This window comes from Juglans regia, chromosome 14 (genome assembly GCF_001411555.2).
Source record: "Juglans regia cultivar Chandler chromosome 14, Walnut 2.0, whole genome shotgun sequence".
NCBI lineage: Eukaryota > Viridiplantae > Streptophyta > Magnoliopsida > Fagales > Juglandaceae > Juglans > Juglans regia.
In genome coordinates, this window is record NC_049914.1 from 8,401,624 (window position 1) to 8,425,828 (window position 24,205).

At 36.5% G+C, this 24,205-nt stretch overlaps 3 protein-coding genes across 3 annotated transcripts; 1 reads left to right on the forward strand and 2 right to left on the reverse strand.

Moving 5' to 3' along the window:
- Positions 1-2,319: 2,319 nt before the first annotated feature.
- On the forward strand, positions 2,320-9,936 carry LOC108990496 (transcription initiation factor IIA large subunit-like). The gene is made up of 11 exons (XM_018964486.2): positions 2,320-2,681; positions 2,978-3,148; positions 3,283-3,456; positions 3,728-3,779; positions 3,854-3,912; positions 4,161-4,286; positions 6,658-6,810; positions 8,031-8,094; positions 8,344-8,504; positions 8,620-8,703; positions 9,472-9,936. Exons 1-11 carry the CDS (start codon positions 2,559-2,561, stop codon positions 9,493-9,495), a joined length of 1,191 nt encoding a protein of 396 aa, XP_018820031.2. The 5' UTR covers positions 2,320-2,558; the 3' UTR covers positions 9,496-9,936.
- A 702-nt stretch (positions 9,937-10,638) lies between these two features.
- LOC108990495 lies at positions 10,639-11,427 on the reverse strand. Its single transcript, XM_018964485.2, has one exon. The coding sequence runs from the start codon at positions 11,264-11,266 to the stop codon at positions 10,898-10,900; it is 369 nt and encodes a 122-aa protein (XP_018820030.1). The 5' UTR covers positions 11,267-11,427; the 3' UTR covers positions 10,639-10,897.
- Positions 11,428-13,113: 1,686 nt separating this feature from the next.
- LOC108980072 (putative L-type lectin-domain containing receptor kinase II.2) lies at positions 13,114-15,117 on the reverse strand. The gene has a single exon (XM_018950887.2). The coding sequence runs from the start codon at positions 15,115-15,117 to the stop codon at positions 13,114-13,116; it is 2,004 nt and encodes a 667-aa protein (XP_018806432.1).
- Between the last annotated feature and the right edge of the window lie 9,088 nt (positions 15,118-24,205).

Consider the following 24,205-nt stretch of genomic DNA (forward strand, 5'->3'; position numbering starts at 1 on the left):
GGATGAGTTTATTTTTCAGTCTTATCTTCATTTTTCCGTATGAACTTTAGTTTTTCATCCGACCTTCATTTTTCTATCCTAGGCTTTCCATCCTATCATCATTTTTTCATCCTATATTCATTTTTCCATCATACATTCACTTTCCGTGATGCTTACCATGAGAGTGGTGACCACTTTTGATCAATATGGTGCTCGCCTTGGCCTAACATTTTTTTTCCCATTGTGTTCACCCAGGTGGTGAGATTTGTTGCTCGGCCCAGAGTTCAAACACTTTTGCTCGAGTTCCTGGGTGTAGGCACTTATGATCAACATAGTTCTCACCTAGAGCAAGCTCTTTTAATGACTCTTGAGATGAACACTTTTTCTTGTCACTCCACCGGGTGAGCACTTTAAGACCATAATTGAAATTTCATGCACTTTCACTATTGCTTGACCTAGGGTTTGAGCACTCTTTAGTCTTTACTCACCTCGAGTGCAAACACACCCGTGTGAGCACTCCTTGTTCGACTTGGATTTGTTCGGGTAGTTTTGCTTGCATGGGGTCTATGCATTGTTGCTTGCCTTTGGGTTTTAGCGCTTGCCTCATGTGGTATTTTGAAAATACCACTTACTCTTTTTTTTTAAAATTTCAAATAATATTATGAACTGATGTGATTTGATGTAGTAGATTTGATTATACAAAATTTTTTAGTGTAAAGTAGATATAACGCATTTTATCCAACTAAATCATTTAATTTTATTTTTATGAACAAAACACTTCCCTTTCTTTTTATAAGTTCTCATAGCTTGCTAGTTTAGATTATATATCAATATATGGATATAATTTTAAGAGTATTGCTAGGTACAAGCGGTTTGGAGCACCAAATCGCATACCAATACTGACATGACTTTTTTTATTGAAAAGAAAAACAAAAAAAGGAAAAATTTTGAAAGAAGAAAATGTCATCTGTCTCATGAAAATTATTTCCGTCTTTAATTCGCACTGTTTCAATAAATGGATGCCTTAGATGTCAGCATTGGTGCGCGGTTTGGTATGCGAACTCGCTTGCAATAAGACTTTTAAAGAGAAATTCTATCCATCGTCTCCATAGACCACAAACCACACATCACACTTTTTATTTTTTATTTTTTCTCTTACCAAATGTGTGGTATATGGATAATAAGTAGAATAATTCAATTAGTTTAAAAATAATACAATTAAAGAAATAAAAAAGAAATAAAAATAAATTTGATGTATAGTGCGCGAGAATGATGAGTATCAATAAAGTCACTTTGTCTAAAAATCACTTTAAAAAATAATATTTCTCATTTTTAATAAAAGAAATTATTAAAAAATCACAATAATATACGACAGATAGACTTAGAGGTAGCAATATGTGACACGATCCTTTAACCTAATACGAACACGACATGATAATAGCAGGTTTGAGTTTAATCTTAACAGGTTCGGGTAAAAACGGGTTGACTTGTTAAAACATGCTTGCTTAATGAGTTGATAACGGGTCAACTCGTTTTGACCCGTTAGAACCTGTTATGACCCGTTAAGAAAGTTAAAGTTACAATTATACTTAAAAATAAAATTTTTGAGATTTTAATTTTAATATTTTATTATTTGGATTGTAATCTTGGACTTATAGTTAGTTTTATATTTTTATAGATTTTGTGATTTTAATATTTATATAAAATTATGCTAAATTTAGTCAGGTCAAATAAATTAATTTTGAATCTGTTTAACCCATTTACACAAACAGGTTGAAACAGTTTAAGTCATGTAGTGTTAACTTATTTCATATTATTCACTAACGAATCAAAATATGTTGTATCATATCAATCCATTATATTAAGAGCAATGCTAAGTACAATTCCTACTTGGAGACTGCATGTGCAGGCCTAAACTATTTTAATTTTAAAATTTTGTAAAGTTATAAAATTATCCCTCCTAAAATAATGTTTTCTCTCATTTAAGTATGTGCCTGTACATACAGTCTCCACTTCAGGACTGTAAATAAAATTTCTCTTATATTAATGAATCGTGTTAAGATTTAAAATTTTAATACAATAAATTTAATAAATTGTGTTTAGATTGACTCATATTATATTATAGATATATATACATCTTAACACGATAAGAACAGTTAAAACGATTTGACACAACTTCATCGGCAGTGGGTGGCCCTGTGGGTTTGAGCCAACAAATCAAACGCAGTGCACGCCGTTTACGGCTGGCCTTTTGGAAAAGGAAAATGAATCAGGAAGGTGCAGATCTCGCCACGTGGAAACCACGCATATAATCGGATTGCAAACCTATTTATATTCCACTCTTTATTTCTTCTTTTCTGGTCCGCCCCTCTCTCTCTCTCTGTTTCTCTCTCTCCTTAGCTCGCTCGCTCGCTCAGTCACACATCCCCCAAACCCTAGAACCCCTCTTCATCCACAAGCTCTAGAATTTACATGCTTCATTCGGATCTTTATTCCTGAGATTTTCACCTACTGATTTTGCCGATAAAAATTCACCGATTCGGTAATTCGGGGGTAGTCGGAGCTAGGAAGATTAGGAAATGGCGGCTTCAACGACGAGCAACGTCTACATCCAGGTCATCGAGGATGTCATCAATAAGGTCCGGGATGAGTTCGTGAACAACGGTGGCCCCGGAGAGGACGTTCTCAAGGAGTTTCAAGGAGTAATTTATATTTTCGTTTCTTGGATTTATTTTTCCGTTGCTATTAGGGTGTTACTAATAGGTAATTCGTAAAGAAAAAAAAAATCTATGAGATTTTTAGTTCTTCGCTTTGAAGAGATCGGGAGGGGAGGGTTTTAGTAAATTGATATGGGGGCTTGATCTGTTAATTTCTACGGATTTGGAGATTTGTAGTCTTTTTAGGGTTAAATTGTTTTATTGGGAAAATATCTCGAGCTTTTGTTTTGTCACTTGAGTCGGGTTTAGCTGACTTTGTTTATTTTATGGGAAATTTATAGACTTGGGAGGCGAAAATGATTCAAGCCGGTGTAGTTATTGGTCCAATAGATAGGACCGGTGCCCTGAAGCCCACACCTGGGGGTCCTATCACTCCCGTTCACGATCTTAATGTGCCATACGAAGGGACTGAGGAGTATGAAACTCCGACTGCTGAGATGCTCTTTCCTCCGGTGAGTTCATACTTTCTTTTTCCTCATCGAGACGGTATCTGCCTAGTTGTTGATTCTTTTAAAAGTAACTTATGAGTTCAATTGGTGGATGGTTGACGACTTATTTTTTTGGCTTTTCATTTCTTGAAATGTAGACGCCGTTACAGACTCCCAGTCAGACACCTTTGCCAGGAACAGCAGAAAACTCTATGTATAACATTCCTACTGGACCTAGTGACTATCCTACTCCAGGAAATGATACTGGCGGCGGCGGCGGCAACAACAACAACAATAATGAGGCAAAAGGTGGAAGACCTAGTCCCTTCATGGTAAACACTACAGAAGACCATTTAATTGGGTAGTTTCTGTTGTGAAAGCTTTAATGTCTGATATCACACATAAGTCTTGTTTCTATAGCTATTTTTATCTATAAGCTGGCATTGGAGTGTGGGCAATATACCTATAACAAATGTAGTTGGGAGGGAATATTATCCCTGGACCCTAGCTGTTTTGTGAGTGGCTGAAGATGTTCCATAGATTATAATTCTCTGTTATGGTTTAAAAGCTAATCTATGACAATCCTCTTTATTCTTGTTGCAGCAACCCCCGTCACCTTGGATAAACCAAAGGGCCCCACTTGATGTTAATGTTGGTAAGTATGATTTAAAATAAGTCGTATAGGTGTTTGTATAAGATTTTGAAATAATTAATGTTGTACTGGTGTAGCTTACGTGGAAGGGCGGGATGAGGTGGACAGAGGAGCCTCTCATCAACCCCTGACACAGGTAATCCCTGTTATTACTTCATTTTGCCGAAGAATCTCTGGTTTTCTTTTTAAGAAAACTCATGATTGAAGATATCTGGATGACTAAGGTGTATACATCTCATTTTTGGCCTGCGTTCTTTGAATATATTGGCATATATAAATGTATGCATATTTCTTTTGAAAAAATATATTGATGTATATAATTTTTGTCTAGGATCAATGATGCTACCTTGTTTTGTTAGTTCTAACCATTTGAGAAATATTCAGGACTTCTTTGTGGCTCCTTCTGGAAAGCGAAAACGTGAGGATTTTTCTTCGCAGTATCATGCTGGTGGATTCATACCTCAACAAGATGGGGCTGGGGATGCTACATTAGAGGTGTTTGAGATTGAGGTTTGTCTTTCTTTGTCATTTTTGGATGGTAATGTTGAATACTTTTATACTTTGAAGAATCTGGTTATTTTGAGTTATTTAAAGGGTTCATTTCTCAGAGAAACTTGAATTCACTTGTCTGAATATTGGATTTAAATTTAATCGCACTAATTTGTTCGGAATCTTCCTAGCATTGGAAGATAGGTTTAAGAAGGTAAGTTTGGGGTTCTGTTTTTTTTTTTTATTTATTTTATTTTTTTTGTTTAAAAAAACTACGTATTTGGTTGGAAGTCCTTTAGTAGGATGCTTGGAGTTGACTAAGAATGTTTTCAAAGGGTACAAAGCTGGGCATAATATATAATAGTGATATTCATATATTGAGTCCAGGTGGCAGATAATGTCAGATCAATTCAAGTTCAATTTTTAGAATAGTTATTTTTTTTGTGTCTAAAAAACGAAGAGGACGGAGTCCCAAGTTTATTGATAGCCTTCACTTGTAGCGGAGGAAAACCGTAGTTACATCCAGATGCCTGGAGGATACAAATAAGCATAAAAACCCACAAGCCAGGCCTCAAAAATCGTAAAGCAACTAGACAAAGTACAAGAAAAAACTAAAAGGAAAAACAAGTGACATAAGCAATATAAGAACTTGCAAAAAGGACACTAGCAAGTGAGATTATCAAAAACAAAAAGGAGCACGAACAACCTACCATGAACGACATTCAGAGATCCATAGATAAGGAAGACCAATTTTGTCCATGCGAAGAAGGCCTCTTAAACTGGTAGGTAACATGCAGCTATCTCCAGACCAGTCCATTTATGAACCCTTAGCTCCACTCTTGGCAAAGGAGTCAGTTACAGCATTTCCTTCCCTAGAAGTATGATTCATGCTGTACTCCATAGACTCCAGATAAACAATTAGCACATTCTAGAAATCTTCTAAATACCAAATATTACATTAACCCCTGGTGACCCAATCCACAAGAATTTGGGAATCAGTCTCAATTTCAACCCTGTGAAAGCCAAGTTGATAGCACCTTCGAACCCTTTCCAATAAACTCCTCATTTCAGCAAAGTTATTAGAGCCCTGACCCAGGAAGACAGAATAAGCCGCACACAAATTTCCATTTTCGTCCCGAATAACACCCCCTGCTCTTGACAGCCTAGGGTTACCGAAATTACTCCCATCAGTGTTAAGTTTTACCCAACCTTGTTGGGGCTTGTGCCATCTTACCACACGAACCTTCTTAGGTTCGGGAAGTAAGACCGGGATCTCTAAACGATTTAAAATAGCCACATCCTGATTGGGTAGCCTCAACACTTTCATGATCATTTGCATAATCGGGCGAAGCCACAATTTTATAGCGTGCCAAACAGATTCAACTGTGTCAGCCTTATCTTCAAACCTGGCCGTGCTCTAGATGGAATGGTTTGAAGTTCTACTGACCTTGCTGATGAGGTGTTAGATGAGATGGAGGTACCAAACACGGACAAAGTAAGGAGAAATTGTCAGAAATAGAATTGACAGCGAGGCTGTAAAAGTCTTTTTGATAAAACATTTTAGGGAGCAGAATCCTTTGGGAATGAATGGGAAGAGAAAAAAGCTATCACCTGCTTAATTGTTATGTTCACAAGGTTGTAATTAATGTTCGGTGGGATGACTTTCCTACTAACTGAATCCTGCTGAGTCAAAGCTTTCCATACAAAGCACAGTTGAGATCTCCTTTGCAGAACTATATGAATTTCTTTTAAGCAGTTAGTTTTGGATTAGCTAGATTAGTTAGCACTAGAAATAATTTGGGGACTTTTTGCCTTTTTCCATAGTTCTAGATGTGGTTCAAACTCGACTATGTTTGCTATGCTTGGCTAATGGATTGGAGGGACTTTTTGCCTTTTTCCGTAGTTCTAGAAGTGATTCAAACTTGATGATGTTTGCTAATGTTTGGCTTCTGGGCTAATATCATGAAGTTCTCTAATGGGTCACAGTGATTGAGTCAATCATTAACTATTTTCGAATTATCCCTTTTTGGGGTTTTATTTGACCTGGTATATTTGGAGCATCATACTGGGTAATAATTTTGTTGAAAAAAAGTGAGGACATATATTATTGCATGATGCAACGTTTTTTTATGAGTAGAAGGAATATATTGTTGCATGATGTAACTTTTTAGTAAAAGGAATTGTTGCATGATACAACTTGTAGTAACTTTATCTGTATGAATTTGAGTTAAGGTGGAAAACAGAAAGATCCTTCTATAATGGCATCACTTCTGCATTTTTTTTTATTATTTATTTAAGGACTTCGGCAATTTTGGAATGCATATCCCTCTGTATGGCTTGCCTTCTTGTTAATTCAATGGAGTCTGAGATTCAGTTATTGGTAACCTTTCAGGTAAGTGGAGGGAGCGCATCTCTGGGTGGACATTGCATAGTCACCACTGCAAATAAAGAGACCTTGGCGTATGTCAGAGAATCTAGTTCAAAGATTCCTCAACTTGATGGACCAATTCCTGATCCTTATGATGACGTTCTGTCTACTCCCAACGTATGGTTCTATTACTTTTAAGACACGTATGCCGAATATAGTTTCTTTTTTATTGTTTTTCTTCTCTAATATATGAATATGCATGTCTCTGCTGTGCACATCAACTATGATGAGTAAAACCTTATGTTTGAAGCCTCTTCATTGGGGGTAGTTGATATAGACTGATCATGCGCTCTGATTGCAGACTTATCCTTCTAAGATATTTCTAAAAGTCCTCCATTTTTTGTTTGCCTCTTTAAAGGAGATTCCTGGCTGATCAGAATTGTGTGGTCTCTTCCTTCAAATGCGTGTGTGGATTGTGTGCTTTAAGTTTTGTAGATTACAACATTGGTCCAGATCCTGATGCTGTTTGTTGGGAAAAGGGTGGGGGGATTGTTTCTGGCAATAAACTCTAGCTCAAATGGCATCTTCTTTATAAGAATATGGTGGATAGTGAGGTCATGAGTTCAAAACTCAATGGATAAATTTGCTACTTGTCAATTAAAATATATTGTTTTTGGTTGAATAAATGACCCTCTAACTAAGAGATGTTTTACCTTTGCACCTAAACCACCAACATTGAATCTTGACTGTTGGAGCTTGACCGATAATGAACGTTGTAACTTTTTGGTAGTTTGAGGGCAATGTGTCAGTGTTAGTAGTTTGGGATACAAAGTGTAGAACACCTATTAGTTGGATAGTGAAAAGTGTATTTCCCCTTTCTTATTTTTCCTACCACTGTCTTCTTGATGAACAAAAGAAGATTTTTTTGGGGATAAAAGGTGCCATGATATTTGAGTGCTTATGGAAGGACTTGTTTCTCTATTGTATTGCCTGGAGTATGCCATGGATCTTGATCATGTATAGTAAAAATTCGTATTGATTTAAATTTGCCTTTGTAAGTCATTATCAGATGAACATTTTACATTTAAAATTTTTTGGAAGTTGGGATAAGCAGAAAGTTCAGTTTGTAGGTGGCCTGGATCTTGGACGGATTGATTAAATGATTTAGATTAATCCAAATATTCTTTCTGCTACTTACCCCAAAAGAACAGAAAAAAAAAAGAAAAAAAGATTCTTGGGTGCTCAATCTCGTTTTCGAATGAATTGATAATTTTGGCCGACGTGCTCTTTACAGTAATTATTGAATATGACTGGATGGTCTCTCTCCCTGTAGGCATGTTTTAAAGTTCTCATTTCTCACTAGCTGCTACTTTCTTGTCCCCCTTCTTGTCCTACAGATATACAATTATCAAGGAGCTTACAATGAAGACTACAACATAGCAAACACACCTGCTCCGACAGGTAAACCTTGTTGGTTGTGTTTGATATCATGAAACACCTGCTTCCACTGGTAAATGTTGTGGTTTGTGTTAGATATCATGATAAAACACCTGTTCCCACTGGTAAATATTGTGGTTTGCATTAGACATCATGATAACACACCTGCTCCCAATGGTTAAAATTGGTACTTACAAAAAAAGAAAATTTTGAAATTGGTGTGCTTAAGTTGATTCGCTAATGTTGGAGCTGCCTGTTATGTGCTTATTTCAGACATTCCAGCAGGTACTCCTGCTGTAGTTGCTCAAAATGATGTTGTAGAGGATGATGATGATGAACCCCCATTGAATGAAAATGATGATGATGATTTCGATGATGTGGACGAAGGAGAGGAGCAGAACACACAGCATTTGGTTTTGGCTCAGTTTGATAAGGTATTTCACTCTCTGCGTGTATGTGCACATGCATGGCCATTCATAATTCATACTATATTTAATCTCGAGTACCTATTGTTTCATCATAAAATACATGATATGTTTGGATGGGTAGGTGACACGTACCAAGAGCAGATGGAAATGCTTACTGAAGGATGGCATTATGCACATAAACAATAAGGACATTCTCTTTAACAAGGTCAGTTTTTTTTTACCCTACCCTTCGTTCCACCATGACTCGCACTTCCTTCGTAATTGACTGAACATGTAAGTCGGCTACAAAGACCAGACAATTCATCCCACAAGCCTCTTCTCACTGTATTAGAGTTGGGTCCATAAACATTGACAAAAGACCATTGATAACTGTCTTCCACATTCTTGAAAGAAGTAGCCACCGTATATTCCCCCACACAATCCTCCATCTTTTCCACCACCTTTTTATCCCACATTACCAAGATGCCTCCCGAAGCCCCCTTAGACTGCAAATACCACCATCCCACATGGCAACAGTTCCACAAACTCCTTATGGTATTTTGGGAGATGACTTCCAATTTTGTCTCTTGTAAACATACGTCATCAACTTTCCATCCGCGAAGCTGATTTCGTACTTTGGTGCGCTTCTCTAGTTCATTCAACCCCTGGCATGCATGCAATTAAGGCCTTGTTTGGATACAGAGATGGTCTCATCTCATCTCATGATTACAACTTTCCCAAATTTTCATATAAAATATAATAAACAATTGAACTTTTTTAAATCTTAAAATAATAATAATATTAAAAAATAATATTCTAGCAATATTTTATTCAGCTAATTTAAAATCATCTCATCTTATTTCATCTCACTAGCTATCCTAACGACCCCTAAGATAAACAATATTAGACTGTTTGGCAGCCAACTATTGGTCAACTGCATGCATGTAGTGGATATTGGTTTTTAACATTTTTTTTTTTTTTTGAGCAAATGCAGGCAACAGGAGAATTTGAATTCTGATTTTGTTGGAGATAGTCTATTTTGCCATTTTCTGGCAGTTGCTTTTGAACAGAAAATCCAGAGGGGGACACGGTGGTTTAGTAATTTTTATTTAATTATTATTATTGAGAACTTGAGGAAAGAGGGAGATGCTTGAATACTTTCCAAGACTGAGATGGGATGGGATGGTCTCATTTAAAACAGAAAGAACGGGGGTGGGATGGATGTTGGCCTGTTGTACATAAAGCAAATGAGCTTTTTCGGCCTTCAAACAGATGGTTGCCCAAGGCGTTTGCAGAAGTTTGTGGTTTATCTTATGGAATGAATATATATGTCCATTCCCTCTCTACATTTGGACATTTTGGTTAATTTGCGAATTGCAGTCTGTTCAATTACATTTGTGTTGCTGCTTAATCAGTTTGGTTGTAAACCAATGTGAACTCCCAATTTGATTTTTTCCCTTGTACCTACCTATATATTTTAGGCTACTAGCCTTACCCATCAAAACGCCCCTTGCATATGTTGCAGCTTTTAGCCTTTTATACCCTCTCCTTATAAAAGGTGAGGAGGTAAAGGTATCAGCATGACTTTCAATTATGTACAGGATGCCCTGTTTCTGCTTCACTTGATATAGTATTGTCAATTGTGGAGTTTTATGTTCACCCACCGCCAAAATGTGGGGAAGCAGGTTGACAGTAAAAAGTCTTTAATTGCAAACCCATCCACCCGAGGACCTTTTGCCATTGTGCTATGTACAAGTATCATAGGATTGAAAAAAGAAGGAAAACCAAAAAAGGAATGCAAAGGGGGAGGAGTGGCAATTCGTGTTTGTGGGTGGTGTCAAGTTATAGACATTCGACTATAAGAGTCAACTCAAATTCGACCCATTAGACTAAACATGTCAGACCTCAAATTTTAACATGATCTATTTAAATAGCGGGTTGTATCGTGTAATTCATTTTTACCTATTTAATAATTAATTAGAAATGGGTATTAACGTGACACGACTCATTTCAACACAAATCATGTAAATGGATTTAACTAACCTGCATAACCCATTGGATCCGATTAATATAATTTTACATAAAAGTTAAAATATATATTTATTAATAGTAACAATATTTATATATAAAACAAGAATTAAGACTACCTACTAACAAAAAAATATCAATATTTTTTAAATTTTAACATATAATAAAATCAAAATTTTCACTTAAAATATATAAAATGTGTTTGACGAATGTGTGTAAATTCATTAGTTGGAAACAACCTCACATCTTTCTTGCAGAAATCAAGGATGAAAGCCATCCGTGGATGCCATATTCAAGAAAAATGAAGCAAAACAAGCAGAAAAAGATCAATGGTCGAGTGGGGGAGGGAGCTAGGGGAGGATCCCTATCTGCAAATCACTGGCAACAAAATATCACTGCACATTGTCCACCAGCAAGCACTGTGATTGAAAGCAAGTAAACAAGGCCTCAGGCTCAGTGAAGACGGGCACAGCCGGATGTTGCCACCCACCCCCAGGTGGTAAGGCTTTACTTCTCTTCGCACCATTGTCTTCTTCCTCATTACTGCCACTCTTCCCCGATCGTATTTCTAATGTCTCCGGCAATGGTTGTGGGGATAGAATGAGTGGCGACAGAAATGGAATTGCCTTCGAAGTTTCACCATAGACAGCAACCTTGTCAAGCTGGAGAGATGCTGGGGCCTGCTTCTGTAGCCTGGTCGGGGGCTTCCCAACTTTGGCTTTGCCCTCTTTCTGAGACACATTATTGCTCCTGTTCTCCATTTGGTCTCTCTATCTCTGTCTCCCTCACACACACACACACGCACACACAAATTCAGTCAAGGTGCTTATTTGCATAGAATTCAAGGTGTGACAGACAAAGATAAAGAAGACAAAAGAGGGAGACAGATGCTAATTTTTCTTGGTCCAAGCGGGAACTAAGGAGGTCGGTTATGGTGGGGGGTTAAACAACGAATATTCAATATTGAATGACAGTTAACAGTAACGGTCATTTCCTTAAATCCGTTTCTCGCATTTTCTGGATGGTCAAAGCCAGTACCCAACAACAATCTGATTCATATAATTATCCCAAAATCGTGACATGCATTTCCTGGCTACACGGCAAAACTTCTCGATCTAAAAACATGGGTTTCATTCTCTTAAAAAAACAAAACATGGGTTTCATTAGTTCAAAATGACATATCTTGAAACATCTTAGTCCTAAGAGAGGCATTTTGTTCTGTACCAGCTTGTCCTTTACAACTCATGAGATCATATGGTCTATTGATATTTTCGAATTAACATCCTCTTAAGTTTCCAACGTATTTTTGTATTAATTACTATTTTCAGATTAAATTGTTTGTCTTTACAGGTCTATATTTCTAATTCCATAACGAAATGTTAATCATATAATTAAAAAAAACAGTAATTGTTGGTTAAGAAATTTCGTAAGAAAAACTCTTTCAAATTTTTGGGCAGTTTTTATTTCGCTCATTAGAATAAAGTTGTTTTTACGAGTCTTTGGTTTTGGGCTTTTCGTAACCTCTAAACTCTTTGTAAAAAATATTCATCCATTAAAAATGAGGATATATTATTTAAATTTTTTCTTTTAAGAAAAGATATTTCAGATTATCTATCAGTTCTATTAGTATTGGGAACAATGGACTCCTCTGTCAATAGTGATAAGTATGCAATTCACATCACAGAAACTTTATGACCTGAGAGGCATGCTTGATATTTGAAGTATCTCATAATTTTATAAATAATAGTAAAATAATTTGAATTAAAATATTTTATTGAGTTTTAAAAAATAAGAGATAAAAATTTGAATTATAATATTATAAAGTTAAAAATTGTTTAAATATAATTTTTTAATATAATTTTTGTTTTGAAATTTGAAAAGTTATATTATTTTTTATTTTGAGATTTTTAAAAATTGTAATGATTAGATAAAAAAATTAAAAAATTAAACTTAAAATTAAAAAATATTTTATGTTTAGATGATATTTAAGAAGGAGATTATAAAAAATTTTAAAAATTGATCATCTTATCTCATTGTCCACAAGACTTAAAATCTCTTAGATGGTTGAATAAAACAATGATCCTCTAGGTGTGTCACAGTGTAATGATTAGGTTCGGACTTGAAATATGCAAGTGTAAAGTGCAAGATTTGGTGAGCCTATGAGACTCATACATAAACGGTTTCATTTTATTATTATTATTATTATTATTTTTTTAAATTCTTATATAAAATATAATAAAAAATTTAACATTTTCCAATTCCAAAACAATAATAATATTAAAAAATAATATTCTAACAATATTTTATTCAACTTTTAACTTTCATATAAAATCATTTCATTCCATCTAGCAATATTTATTCAACCTGGTTTCTGCAGACATTGCATAAACGACAGATCTATAAAGATCTCAAGTAGAGTACTAACATGAGTTTTGGAAACGTATATTTATTAAAAGACACTGTATACATCTACATCATTATTCTTCGCCTGTTTCTTCTTCCCCTCTCCACCACCAAGTTATCTGTAAGCTTATGTGTGCCAAGGGTTGACTTGGTCCAAAGTATAGATCCATGATCAGTAGTTTACTCATGGGATGAGGCAGCTAATTCAACGACCACCTTTGAGGATGGAAACGGTGCTAGACATGGAAGGATCAGAAGACTGGACAAATGATGAAGGAGGTGAACATAAGAAATCTAATGTTTCACTACTTGTGAATGTACCAAAAGAAGCACTGTCGTATGGAATATTTGGCAAATCAGCATCGCCATTCAAAAACTGCATCACTCGCCTCATGCTAGGCCTAGCAATTGGATTTACATGTGAGCAAAGGAGTCCTATTTTCAAAACCAATACCATTTCCTCCACCACATAATTACCTTCCAATCTAGGATCACTAGCATGGAGGATAGCTCCTTTGCTCCAGCACTCGAAGACCCAATCAACCAAAACTAATTCTTCAGGCATCCCCATTTGCTCTATTGGCTTCCTTCCACAAGCGACCTCTAGCATGAAAGCCCCAAAAGCATACACATCAGTGTAAGTGGTTGCCCTCCCCGTTCTAGTAAGCTCCGGAGCCAAATAACCGATAGTCCCAGCCACAAGCGTAGTTTGTGAATTTGTGTCATGGTCATACAATCTGGCAAGGCCAAAATCACCTAGCCTTCCATTCATTTCAGCATCTAATAGGACATTGCCTGCTTTTATATCTCTGTGTATAACAATCTGTTCCCACCCTTCATGGAGGTAAAGAAGGCCAGATGCTACTCCTTTGAGGATTTGAAATCTTTGAAGCCAGTTAAGGTGTCTTCTTCCATTGCTGTATAAGAACCTGTCAAGGCTTCCATGGGGCATATAATCATAGATCAAGAGGAGTTCTCCCTTGCGCCGACAATAGCCCAAGAGCCGCACCAAGTTCCTATGTCTCAATCTTCCCATGCTAATGATCTCAGCCACAAATTCCTTCATCCCCTGTTGGGAATCATGTGAGACTCTCTTGACTGCAATTTTCTCATTAGAAGGAAGTGTTCCTTTATAAACCTTTCCAAAACCTCCTTCTCCAATAATCTCTTTTGCTTTGAAACCTTTGGTTGCCTTGTAGAGACTCTTATAGCTGAACCTGTGAGTACCATACTGACTTTCCCAATCTTCACGTACTTCTTCGTATTTCTTCCTCCTAAAATAGTAAGCAGCTCCAGTCATCGTTATCAGCAGAACCACTACTACTATGAGAAGAGCTCGGATCACTACTTTTCGTTTCTCTTTTCGTTTCCTGCGTGGGGGAAGTGTAGGGAGTCTCGAAATGTCGAGGCTTTGTGCTTGCCCACTTTTATTGAAGCTCCATCCAAGAATGTAATGGTCACTTGCAAGTGTACCTGTGGAAGCAGAGAAACCAACATACATGGATTCCAACACGATCTCAGACAGATTGATCGGCCTCGACAAGAGAGGCCAGTTTGGTTTTGGGGTTCTAATTGGGGCCAGTGTTACATTCAACAACTTTTCTACTTCGTCATAGTCTATCCAAAGTTGCATTGGATTCCCACTTATGAGCTGCAAGCTTATATCCCGCCTTTCTTCATTGGAATAATATGCTGCAGGAGCCGATTCAAGTGATCTTAAGTCATTCACATCAATTCCCACATGGTTGTTGTCAATATCTTCAAATTCAGGACTTTTAACAGAATCGAGCTCGATGGCCAATGTGTGGTTGGAAGTAAGGCCGTTATTTGAAGAATTGAAGAGTCCCAAGTATGCAGCTGTTGTAGCATTAAAGCTCCTCCAGGGACTGATGGTGAAGGCTATGCCATGTCCACCGAGTTCTGGTTCTCGAGGAACCATGGCAAACACAAAGTTTGTAGAAAATGAAAGAGACGAAATCGTGCTGAAATTTATAGGAAGTTGGTAAAAAGCATGACCAAGTTTCTGGTTTGAATTGTTGGTTAGCTGCAATAGACCATTAGGGAGAATTTCTGCGATTCCATCAAGAGATAGATTGGCTTGACTGAAGCCATTGTAGATGAATTGGCTTTCATCTTGAGCAAAGTTCAAGGGAATAATGGAAATATAGAGAATCATCAGAAGATGAAGTGATCTAAGAACTATAGCCATTGGGAAAAGTGGGAAGATGGTGCCTTTCTGTGAAAGAGGTATTTCACTTGTTCAAATGTTTCAAACTCCTGAGAAATGAAATGAGTTTTTTTCTTTGCCAATGTGCCATGGTATAGCCAGCATCTGTGTTCTCCATTGGTAACCAATCAATTATAATTATTTTGATTTGAATAGTAGTTTTGACAACTTCTCAATTTGATTCCCCAAATGTCATTTCGATCATCCTAATATTTTTCTCAATACTAATTACTATGAATGAATGAATGATTCTTGGGTCAAAAATGGGGAGCGTATTAGGTCCGGTGTTTCTTTCTCTGTTTTACATCCAATGCTTAACTCGGTAATGTTATTCATTATCTACACACATGCTCAAGACTTTTCGATGACGATTCCTGGTTTATTTATTCTGGGTTTCCACGTGCCGCCATGACTTTCACTTCCTTGGAGGGCAGGTGTAAAACAAAGAACCCCACTAGATGAATGTACGCTTGATTTAGCGGTTGAGATAGAGATTATTTGTTTTCAAACGGTCTTTTCAAAAATATCTGAGTTGCCATTCCCATAGTCATGAGTGACGTCCAGACCAACTACCCTCCAAAGAGTATAGAGATTAGAGGATCAACTAGAATCTGTGATTAGGAAAACCATTGCTTTCTATGGCAAAAACAGAACAGTCTCAACTTTGGTCATATCATTTTGGTCAATAACCTAAAAAGTTGTGTATGACCTTTACTGAATCCCCAGAACCTCCAAGCAAGTGGTAATATCATATGTAGTTTTTGCATGCCTGAAGGTCAATGGCAGAGAAAAAAAAGCACTGACTTTTGTTTTGTCATTACCAATTGATTATTTTTTAAGTTGCAAAATTTTCATCTTTAATTCAGCTTCCGCTTACTCTCATATATCAGAAATGTACTCATCAAAAGCTTACTTGGATGAGATTTGACTCTTATAATTTTGCATGAGCGATCATCCTCCAATAATTAAAAAATTTGACATATCACACTATTATTTATTTTGCTTTTATTTCACTGTTCTGATGTGGCATTATTAATGGAAAGTGTCATGAATAGTAGTGTAATATATAACATTCATCTAAGGTCTCATTTGAAATTTGGACTGGTTCAGTCTAATTTTAAACTAAATCTAACATCTAAACATTAAAATTTTAAATTATTAAACTTATCTCAATTTAAAATCTCTTTACATATAAGACACATAATATTTTTCAACTCAATATCTCTATACACGCGGGACCAATAATATTTTTTAACTTCTTATAAATACATCTAAACTCATCTTAACATCAAAATACATCTAAACTCATATTTAATAGATCTAACAAAACTCACTCTTCTATTTCAATTTATTATTATTCATAAAAACGGAACCTAAATAGTATTATCTGTGGCTTCTTGCTATCTAGGCTGTTCCTATCCGATTTTCAGCGGGTAAATGTCATTTTGGTCACATCCAATCTATGGCTTCTCGCTATCTAGGCTGTTCCTACAGGGAAGCCTCCTCTGTCCTTTGACTTTCCTACTTATTATTTAAAATAAAAAAAGAAAAAGAAAAAAAGAGCTTTGCTATGTCTAATTTAAGACGCAATATATACAACTGAAATATTATATACAGAAGCCACTATTTATTGAAGTCAATTTTGCATACATTAGGTGTCAAAATATACACCACATGTTTGAGAGGGAAAACGAGAGAGAGAGAGCAGAGAGGAGAGAGAGAGCAGAGATGAGAGAGAGAACGAGAGAGAGAGAGAGCGAGAGCAGAGATGAGAGAGAGAGAGAGCGGAGATGAGAGAGAGAACGAGCGAGAGATGAGAGAGAGAGCTCGAGATGAGAGAGCGGAGATGAGAGAGAGAGAGTCGAGGAGAGAGAGAGAGAGCCCGAGATGAGAGATAGAGTCGATCTGATGAGAGAGAGTCGAGGAGAGAGAGAGAGCCCGAGATGAGAGAGAGAGTGACGATGAGAGAGAGAAACGATGAGAGAGAGAGCTCGAGATGAGAGAGAGAAATGATGAGAGAGAGAGAGTCGAGGAGAGAGAGAGGATGAGAGAGATCTGATGAGAGAGAGAGCGTCGAGATGAGAGAGAGAAACTATGAGAGAGACGAGAGAATCCGTCTGGTGAAAAAAAAAAAAAAAAATACATGGACCATAAGCATCCGCGTAGTGAGTGCATTGTGTGCACCCACTACAGTGGATGCTATGTAGTAGCTCTCTATACAATTAAATCTTCTACATCATTACATTCAGATTCCTTATTTAAACTTACTTAGAACAAAGGCCACGGTAGGATTACTTTGTCACAGAGTCACAAAAAAAAAAAAAAAACCTCCAATGTTCAATTGAAGAGGGCTCAACAGTGAGAAAAAAAACTTAGAATTTTAAATTTTATATATATTTTTCAATCTGATATGTGAACTGTTCTATCGATGATGTGCAAATATAAAATTGCCTTTTATTTACGAAGAAATAAACTCGCGCTCAATAGATGTACTTTCTATTATATTCTTTCAAGGGCTTTTACGAGCGCTATTTTATAGGGGTCTTTTTATTTTTAAGGGCTTTGGGTGGCATATATAAGAGGTTTTTAATCATATGATTGGTTTACATGGTCTAGAATGGGGCAAGCTGCCACAACACTCAACTATCTAAGCCAATGAAGGATTGCTGGTGCCACTCGTTGTTTGATTTAACTGATCCACCCTCAACGAGAAGAGTTATAGTTATAAAGAGAATTTATAAAAATAAAATTTTCTATTCATATAACTTTATATGATATATTAAATTTACTTTATAATAAAAATAATTTTATTTTTATAATTTAACATATCACATCAAATTACGTCAATTTATAAATTTACTTTTATATATATTACCTCATTACGGTTGAAACCTTTCTCTTCTAATGATACGTGTCTCTGAAATCTCTTGACTTCACTTTTAAAAATATAAATTCAATAACAGGAAAGGCTCACAAGTCGTTGCATTGATTTCGACATTTTTGAATTTACAGATCTGTAGAAACAGTTTATTGGTAAACATATACAACTTTTTCAAACATTACTGGATTTATGCAAACTACTTTTTGATTCCTAAAATTACTACACAGAAAAATTTGTTTCTGTATTAACAGTTGCATTTCTCTCTGAATTGGCTTGGAGCATTCTTCCTCGATTTTCTTCTTCCCCAACTGCAATAGAGAAAAAAGTGTAACACCTCGTATTTTTTTAGTATATTTTTTTATTGGAAGGATTATTTGTTATTAATTTAAAATTTGATTATCTTGTTTTAAATTTTTAGATTTTAACAGATTTATATTTTTATGATTTTTTAATTTGTGAAAATTAAGTTTGACATGTTTCTTTAATATTATTATTGTTATGCATTTAATTTTCTTTTCATATTAAATTAACTTCTTGTTGTATTTAATTATTTATTTTATTTTTAATCACTACGTTTGAATTATTTTATTTCACTTGCTGTTTTAAAATCGTTTCCGTTTGATCTTTTTTATGACCCAAGATGTAAGGATTGGATCTCATTTTTTTCCCTAATTTTTTTTTCTTTGTCCCTTTTCCCTTTTTTTTTTTTTTCTTTTCTTTCTTTTTTCTTTTCTTTTTCTCCTCTCCTGCGTGCTGCACGTCTCTCCCTCTCTTCTCTCCGTCTGTGCGTCGTCTCCCAGCCTGCTGCCGTGCGCCGGCAGTGACCGACACCGCCCCTCCCTCTCACCTCCCCTTCGACCGGCGACCACCTCCCTGTAGCCCCCACGCACCACACCAAGCCGCGGCACTCCTTGCGCCGCTGCGCCGCCGTCGCACCACCTCCGGCCACCATCTTCTCACCACATCATCATCGACCTTCTAGCAACCTAATGCACCCATCCTTGGCTCCGATCTGTCACCAGTGAAGCCCATCTATCTCCATCTCCGATTTGAGCATTTTGGCCTTAAACCGCCACCCACGCTGCCACCCACGGCCAACCATCACCACCATTAGCTTCACCGACATCCCTAAGCCCTACCCTATTAATCTCGGGTCTTCGTTTACACCCGTTCAAAAGTGAGTTTTTGAGACCCACGGCCTCAGTGCATTTCGCACTATTTTGTTGTTGCGTTGCCGCTTCTAGCACCTCCGTGATCTTTCAAAAATTATATTATAGCATTGTAAGTATTTTTTCCCAAAGAACTTTTGAGATTTAAATGTATTTTTGCGCTAATTCATATTTACTGTGAATTTGTTAGTTGTGCCGGACTGAGTCCGAGGAGTAAGGAGGTCGATTGGATTGTATGATGGAATTGTTTGTATGAAATTGGTTTATGCTTTGAAATTTGTTGACGGTTTCGGGTTTAAACATTGGTGTTTTGAGTGTGATGTTGGTCATGGTGGATATTGGTGATTTTTAAGAAGTGATGATATATTTTGGGATTATGAGGATTTTAAGTTTTGAGATATTAAAATAGGTTATTTTTGAAGTTTAGGCTTAAATATCGAAATCCGTGATTGATTGGAAACTTATGGAAATTATGTGATTATTTTTATAGGTGACGATTTATATTCGACTCGACATTTTTTAGGAAAATTCTGAAAAGTTAAGTTGTCTAGGTAAGCGGGGTTCATATACTAGTTTTACATAAAAGAAATGAAATGAGGTTGACTTTGAAAATATGCATGTTTGTTTTTGAAAAGAAATGATCTGAAAACAATCTCAGATGTTTATTCTGCATATGCATAAATTCAATATAAGAGAAAGCGTTTTTTTATCATGACTGGTGTGGACATGAGCTAGTTTTGTGCACTTTATTTCTGAACTATGCAAAAGAGCGAATAAGAATTCTAAAAGTTTTGTTATGAGCCAATGAAAATATTTTGATTCCGTTTAGTCGAACATGTGAAGCGATCTAAAGCAATTAAGTATTTTGTTTTGATATGATGAGTCATCTGAAAACCTTGGCATGAAATTCTGATTTTGTATATGATTGTAATCAGATTTTCGATGAAATCTGTTCTGTTTCTGTTAAGGCCCAGCCACGGGTATAATGGTGGTTTATAACCCTACCGCGGGGGTGAAACATGGAATATGGCCCAGCCACGGGTATAATGGTGGTTTATAACCCTACCACGGGGGTTAAACATGGTATTTGTCCCAATGTGATGCTATGAGATGATATGAATATAATGTTTCAGTTTGGATATGCCAGAGGACTTTCTTTTTGGGAACAAATTTGTTTTTCTGAAAATTTCGCTCTGATGTTTTGTAACAAGTTTTGTTTATACATTCTGAAAGAAAATTTGTTGTTTTGTTTTTGCGTTCTGAAAGTAAATGTCTTGTTCTCCATATCGAATTTTATAAATGCTCATGTTTACATGCTAGTATATGCTCTCTGCTTACTGAGTTGTTGATAACTCACCCCTTATCTCCACAATTATTTTTCAGATATTTTGATGGTTCAGCTGAGGATCAAGATTTTGAGGCTTTGGGTGAGATGATGTATGTATAGTGGCTTGAATCAAATTTTTCTTTATGATATTGGGAATTTGGAGTCTATTTTTTATATTGTTGGAATGTGAGTTTAAGTGATAAGAAGTAACTCTCCGACCTGTGCGGGACCGGGGCGTTACAAAAAGACTCATGAGATATGGATTATTTCGCTATAAAGAAAAGAGGGCTACATCCATGAAGAGAGGTCGTAAAAGTAAATTCATTATAAACTAATGTGACTTAATGTGTGATATGTTTGATTGTAAAATTCTTTTTCCTATAAAGTAGATCTGATATATCACATCAATTTATATCAATTTGTGAATTTATTTTTATGAGATCTCATTCTAAATGAATCATTTTTCAGAAGAAAAATCACACCATTTATATGATGGAGTCCATAACAAGATCATATCCTCCTACAAAGCACATATATCCATTGCACCAAGTTACTCCTTACCACCAAATATTGTATGGATCTAGCATTATATGAGTAAGGGGTTTTTTTTCCCCTATTGGCCCACAGGGCAAGCCCACGGGGGGCCAGTAGGAAGTAAGTCAGAAAGCTCGACTGAGACTAACGACCTTTCTCTAAAAGGAGTCAGTGGGTTTCTACAAAGTATTCGGCCCATGAGCGAAACTCATCCACGAAGTAACCCACGCGTCGAGAAAGTAGACAGTAGGGGTCAATGAGACTCGCCGCCCTGACACCTTCTCGATGACACCTTGCCCCTGTAAACTTGTGTAGACAGGTGGACGAAAAGTATGGAGAACCCTTGATCTTCTTACAGCAGGCCTAGAGAGGCTTAACAGAGAACGTTCGTAGAGTAAAGTGAGTCAGTGAGCCATGCCGCATTAATGGCACCACTACCCGAACTCCGCACCGCATTAACGATGCTGCTCCAAAAGCAATGTCAGATTAATGATGTTGCCCCAAAAGTAACGCTGGATTAAAGGATTATAACAAATGAACAGTGAAAAGGACATAAGTTCCTCAAAGTCAAGGACGGGTTATCCTCACCCAAAACCTAGTATAAAAGCCGACCACCAGGTACGAAGAACTCTCTGTGAGTCTTATAAACTTACGCACAAACTACTAAGGAGATATACTGACTTTAGCATTGGAGACTCTTCGGCCACCACCAAGGCCCTCATCCTCCGTGTTTGCTTAAAGTGTGCAGGTGACAGCCCGAAGGCCCAAGTTTCTAGAACCCAACTCAAAAGTGTGCAAAACACTACGTTAAAAGTATGGATGCAAAACACTACGTTAAAAGTATGGATCTAGTATATGTATGATCTTAAAATCACTGATGTGAGACCATGTCAAATAATTTCTTATTTCAAAAGGTTAAAGTTATAAGAAGAAATTAAATTAAAACATATAATTTATATTCTAACATTAACGACAAATAGTGAATAATTTATGTTAAGAAAAGATTACCAGCTAGCTGTAAACTGGCGGAAGTTGTGCTGGTGAGCTTTTAGTCGAATGTGCATGGGTGGAAATTGTGTAATGTTGAATCTTTACCAGAACTATCAATTGTAGGTGACTCCTCATTCTACAACAAAGAAGTTACAATTTCTCTCACCTTCTCCACCACACCTATATCCCTAGGAGTGGTACTTTTCCTTGGATTCACTGCATTAGATGTCACTTGGGAATTAAGGGCTCTCTAATCTTCCTCAAGCTCAAGTTTATGTTTCAAATACTCCTTCACTGAAACACCCTTATCCCATATTTGATGATCACCGGTACTCATGATGGCATTATTTCTACTTTGTGCAGCAGCTGATGCTGACTGAACTCTTGGAGATGTTGCTCCTGAAAAGGTTTGGGTGCTGCTAGGGTTGAAACACTGATGCCTTGAAGTTTTGAAGCAATAGCATGGGTTGCATCCGATACTACAACATATGCTGGTGCATGCTAATGTCTCTGTCACAGTTTCAGTTATTGTCTTGTTTGGAATGCTGCTAGGGTCCTCCTTATCTGCTTCATCACCATGATTGACACTGCTTGCCAAAACATGCTTCTCAGAAACCACGTGAAATGATCTAGGATGGTGCCTAGTTGTTTCTTTGTACTCCTCAAGAGCAAGCTCCGACTCGTACACTGAAAATAAAACAACTCAGTGAAAAGTAAACATTGGAAGCTAAGGTGGCTTAATATAATATTTTAGATATATTTTACAGCAAACAAAAACTTTTACATTCTAATGCACTACAATAAATTACCATGTCAATTCGTGAACTTCAGTTTTATAAAATCGTGAGTCAAACATTTCTTGAAAAGAAAATGTGAGAGCGGATGACTTATATATATAAATATATATGTATGTATATAAGAGAGAAGGGTGTGATGCCATTACTTGGGGCTCCAATGTAATTAGCATGTTCTTCTAGGTCTTCATCGTTGTCTAAGCTGACATCCCAAGAGGGTGTAGAATTACTGTCCTCACTCTGCTTCTTTAATTCTTGCTAAGACTATATACGTCGCAACTTCTTGGCCCTCTCCTTCATTTTTGTCAAAACTGATGGTTTCTTGTGATGGTGGGAATGATCTTCTTCATAGTCAAGGAGGTTTCTTGGAAATATTTTCAAAATAATATATATTATATTTATTATTAATAATATTTTGTGGATTTATTTTTGAAAGTTATGAATTATTTTGGAAAGAGAGAAATTATAAAAGTTTATGAACTTTGGCTTATAGTTATAATTAAATAGGTCTATAATATAAATCGAAGTAGATGATTGTCTTAGTGGTGTCGAATGCTTGAATTGAACAACTAGAAAGAGGTTCAAAACCTCACGGACACATGGAGTGCATTTATTTTTATGCTTTATGTGGGTGGTGGGCTACACGGCCTGGGGTACTTGAACCTTGGGCAAGCCGGTTGGATGTTAGTGAAACAAAAATTCATAACTTTTCATTTACATCCTTTATATCAATAAATAGATTGGTGGAGAGTGAAGAATGTATCAAACTTTCCAATTTACAATATAAGAGATTCATTGTATTCACCAACTTTAACTAAAGAATAAAATAAACATAAACGTGTAAAGAATCTAACAGAATGAAAGAGAAACACGATGGCGGTTAAGGTTTTGCCACAGAGAGAGAGAGAGAGAGTGGTTGGGGGAGTGAAGAATTGAAGTTTGAAGTGAGATTATTTGTTTTTTAAACAAACCCAGGTACCGGGCTTTTAATACGGAACTTGGGTTTCATACTCAGATTCGGGCCTACTATGTCCAGTTTCCACAATGCGAGTTTCAGCCTGGGTTTGACCAAACTCGAGCCGAAAATCATAACCCGAATCCAGATAACCGGGTTCCAAACCGGGCCGAAAAAAAATTCGGCCTGGATGAACATTCTTACCAACATCCCAAAGCTAGTTGAAGATGTTGGCAACCACTTAGAACTTTCGCCTCCTGTGCATCTTAAACTTAGTTAGAACTATGGGAATTCATGCTTGCGTGATCAAGGCATGGAATTTCCAAAAAAGAGATGCTATTTATCAATGTTCTCTCGAGGATCCTGATGAAATTATCAAATATATGCTACGAACTTGGAATGATACAAAAAGGATGAATT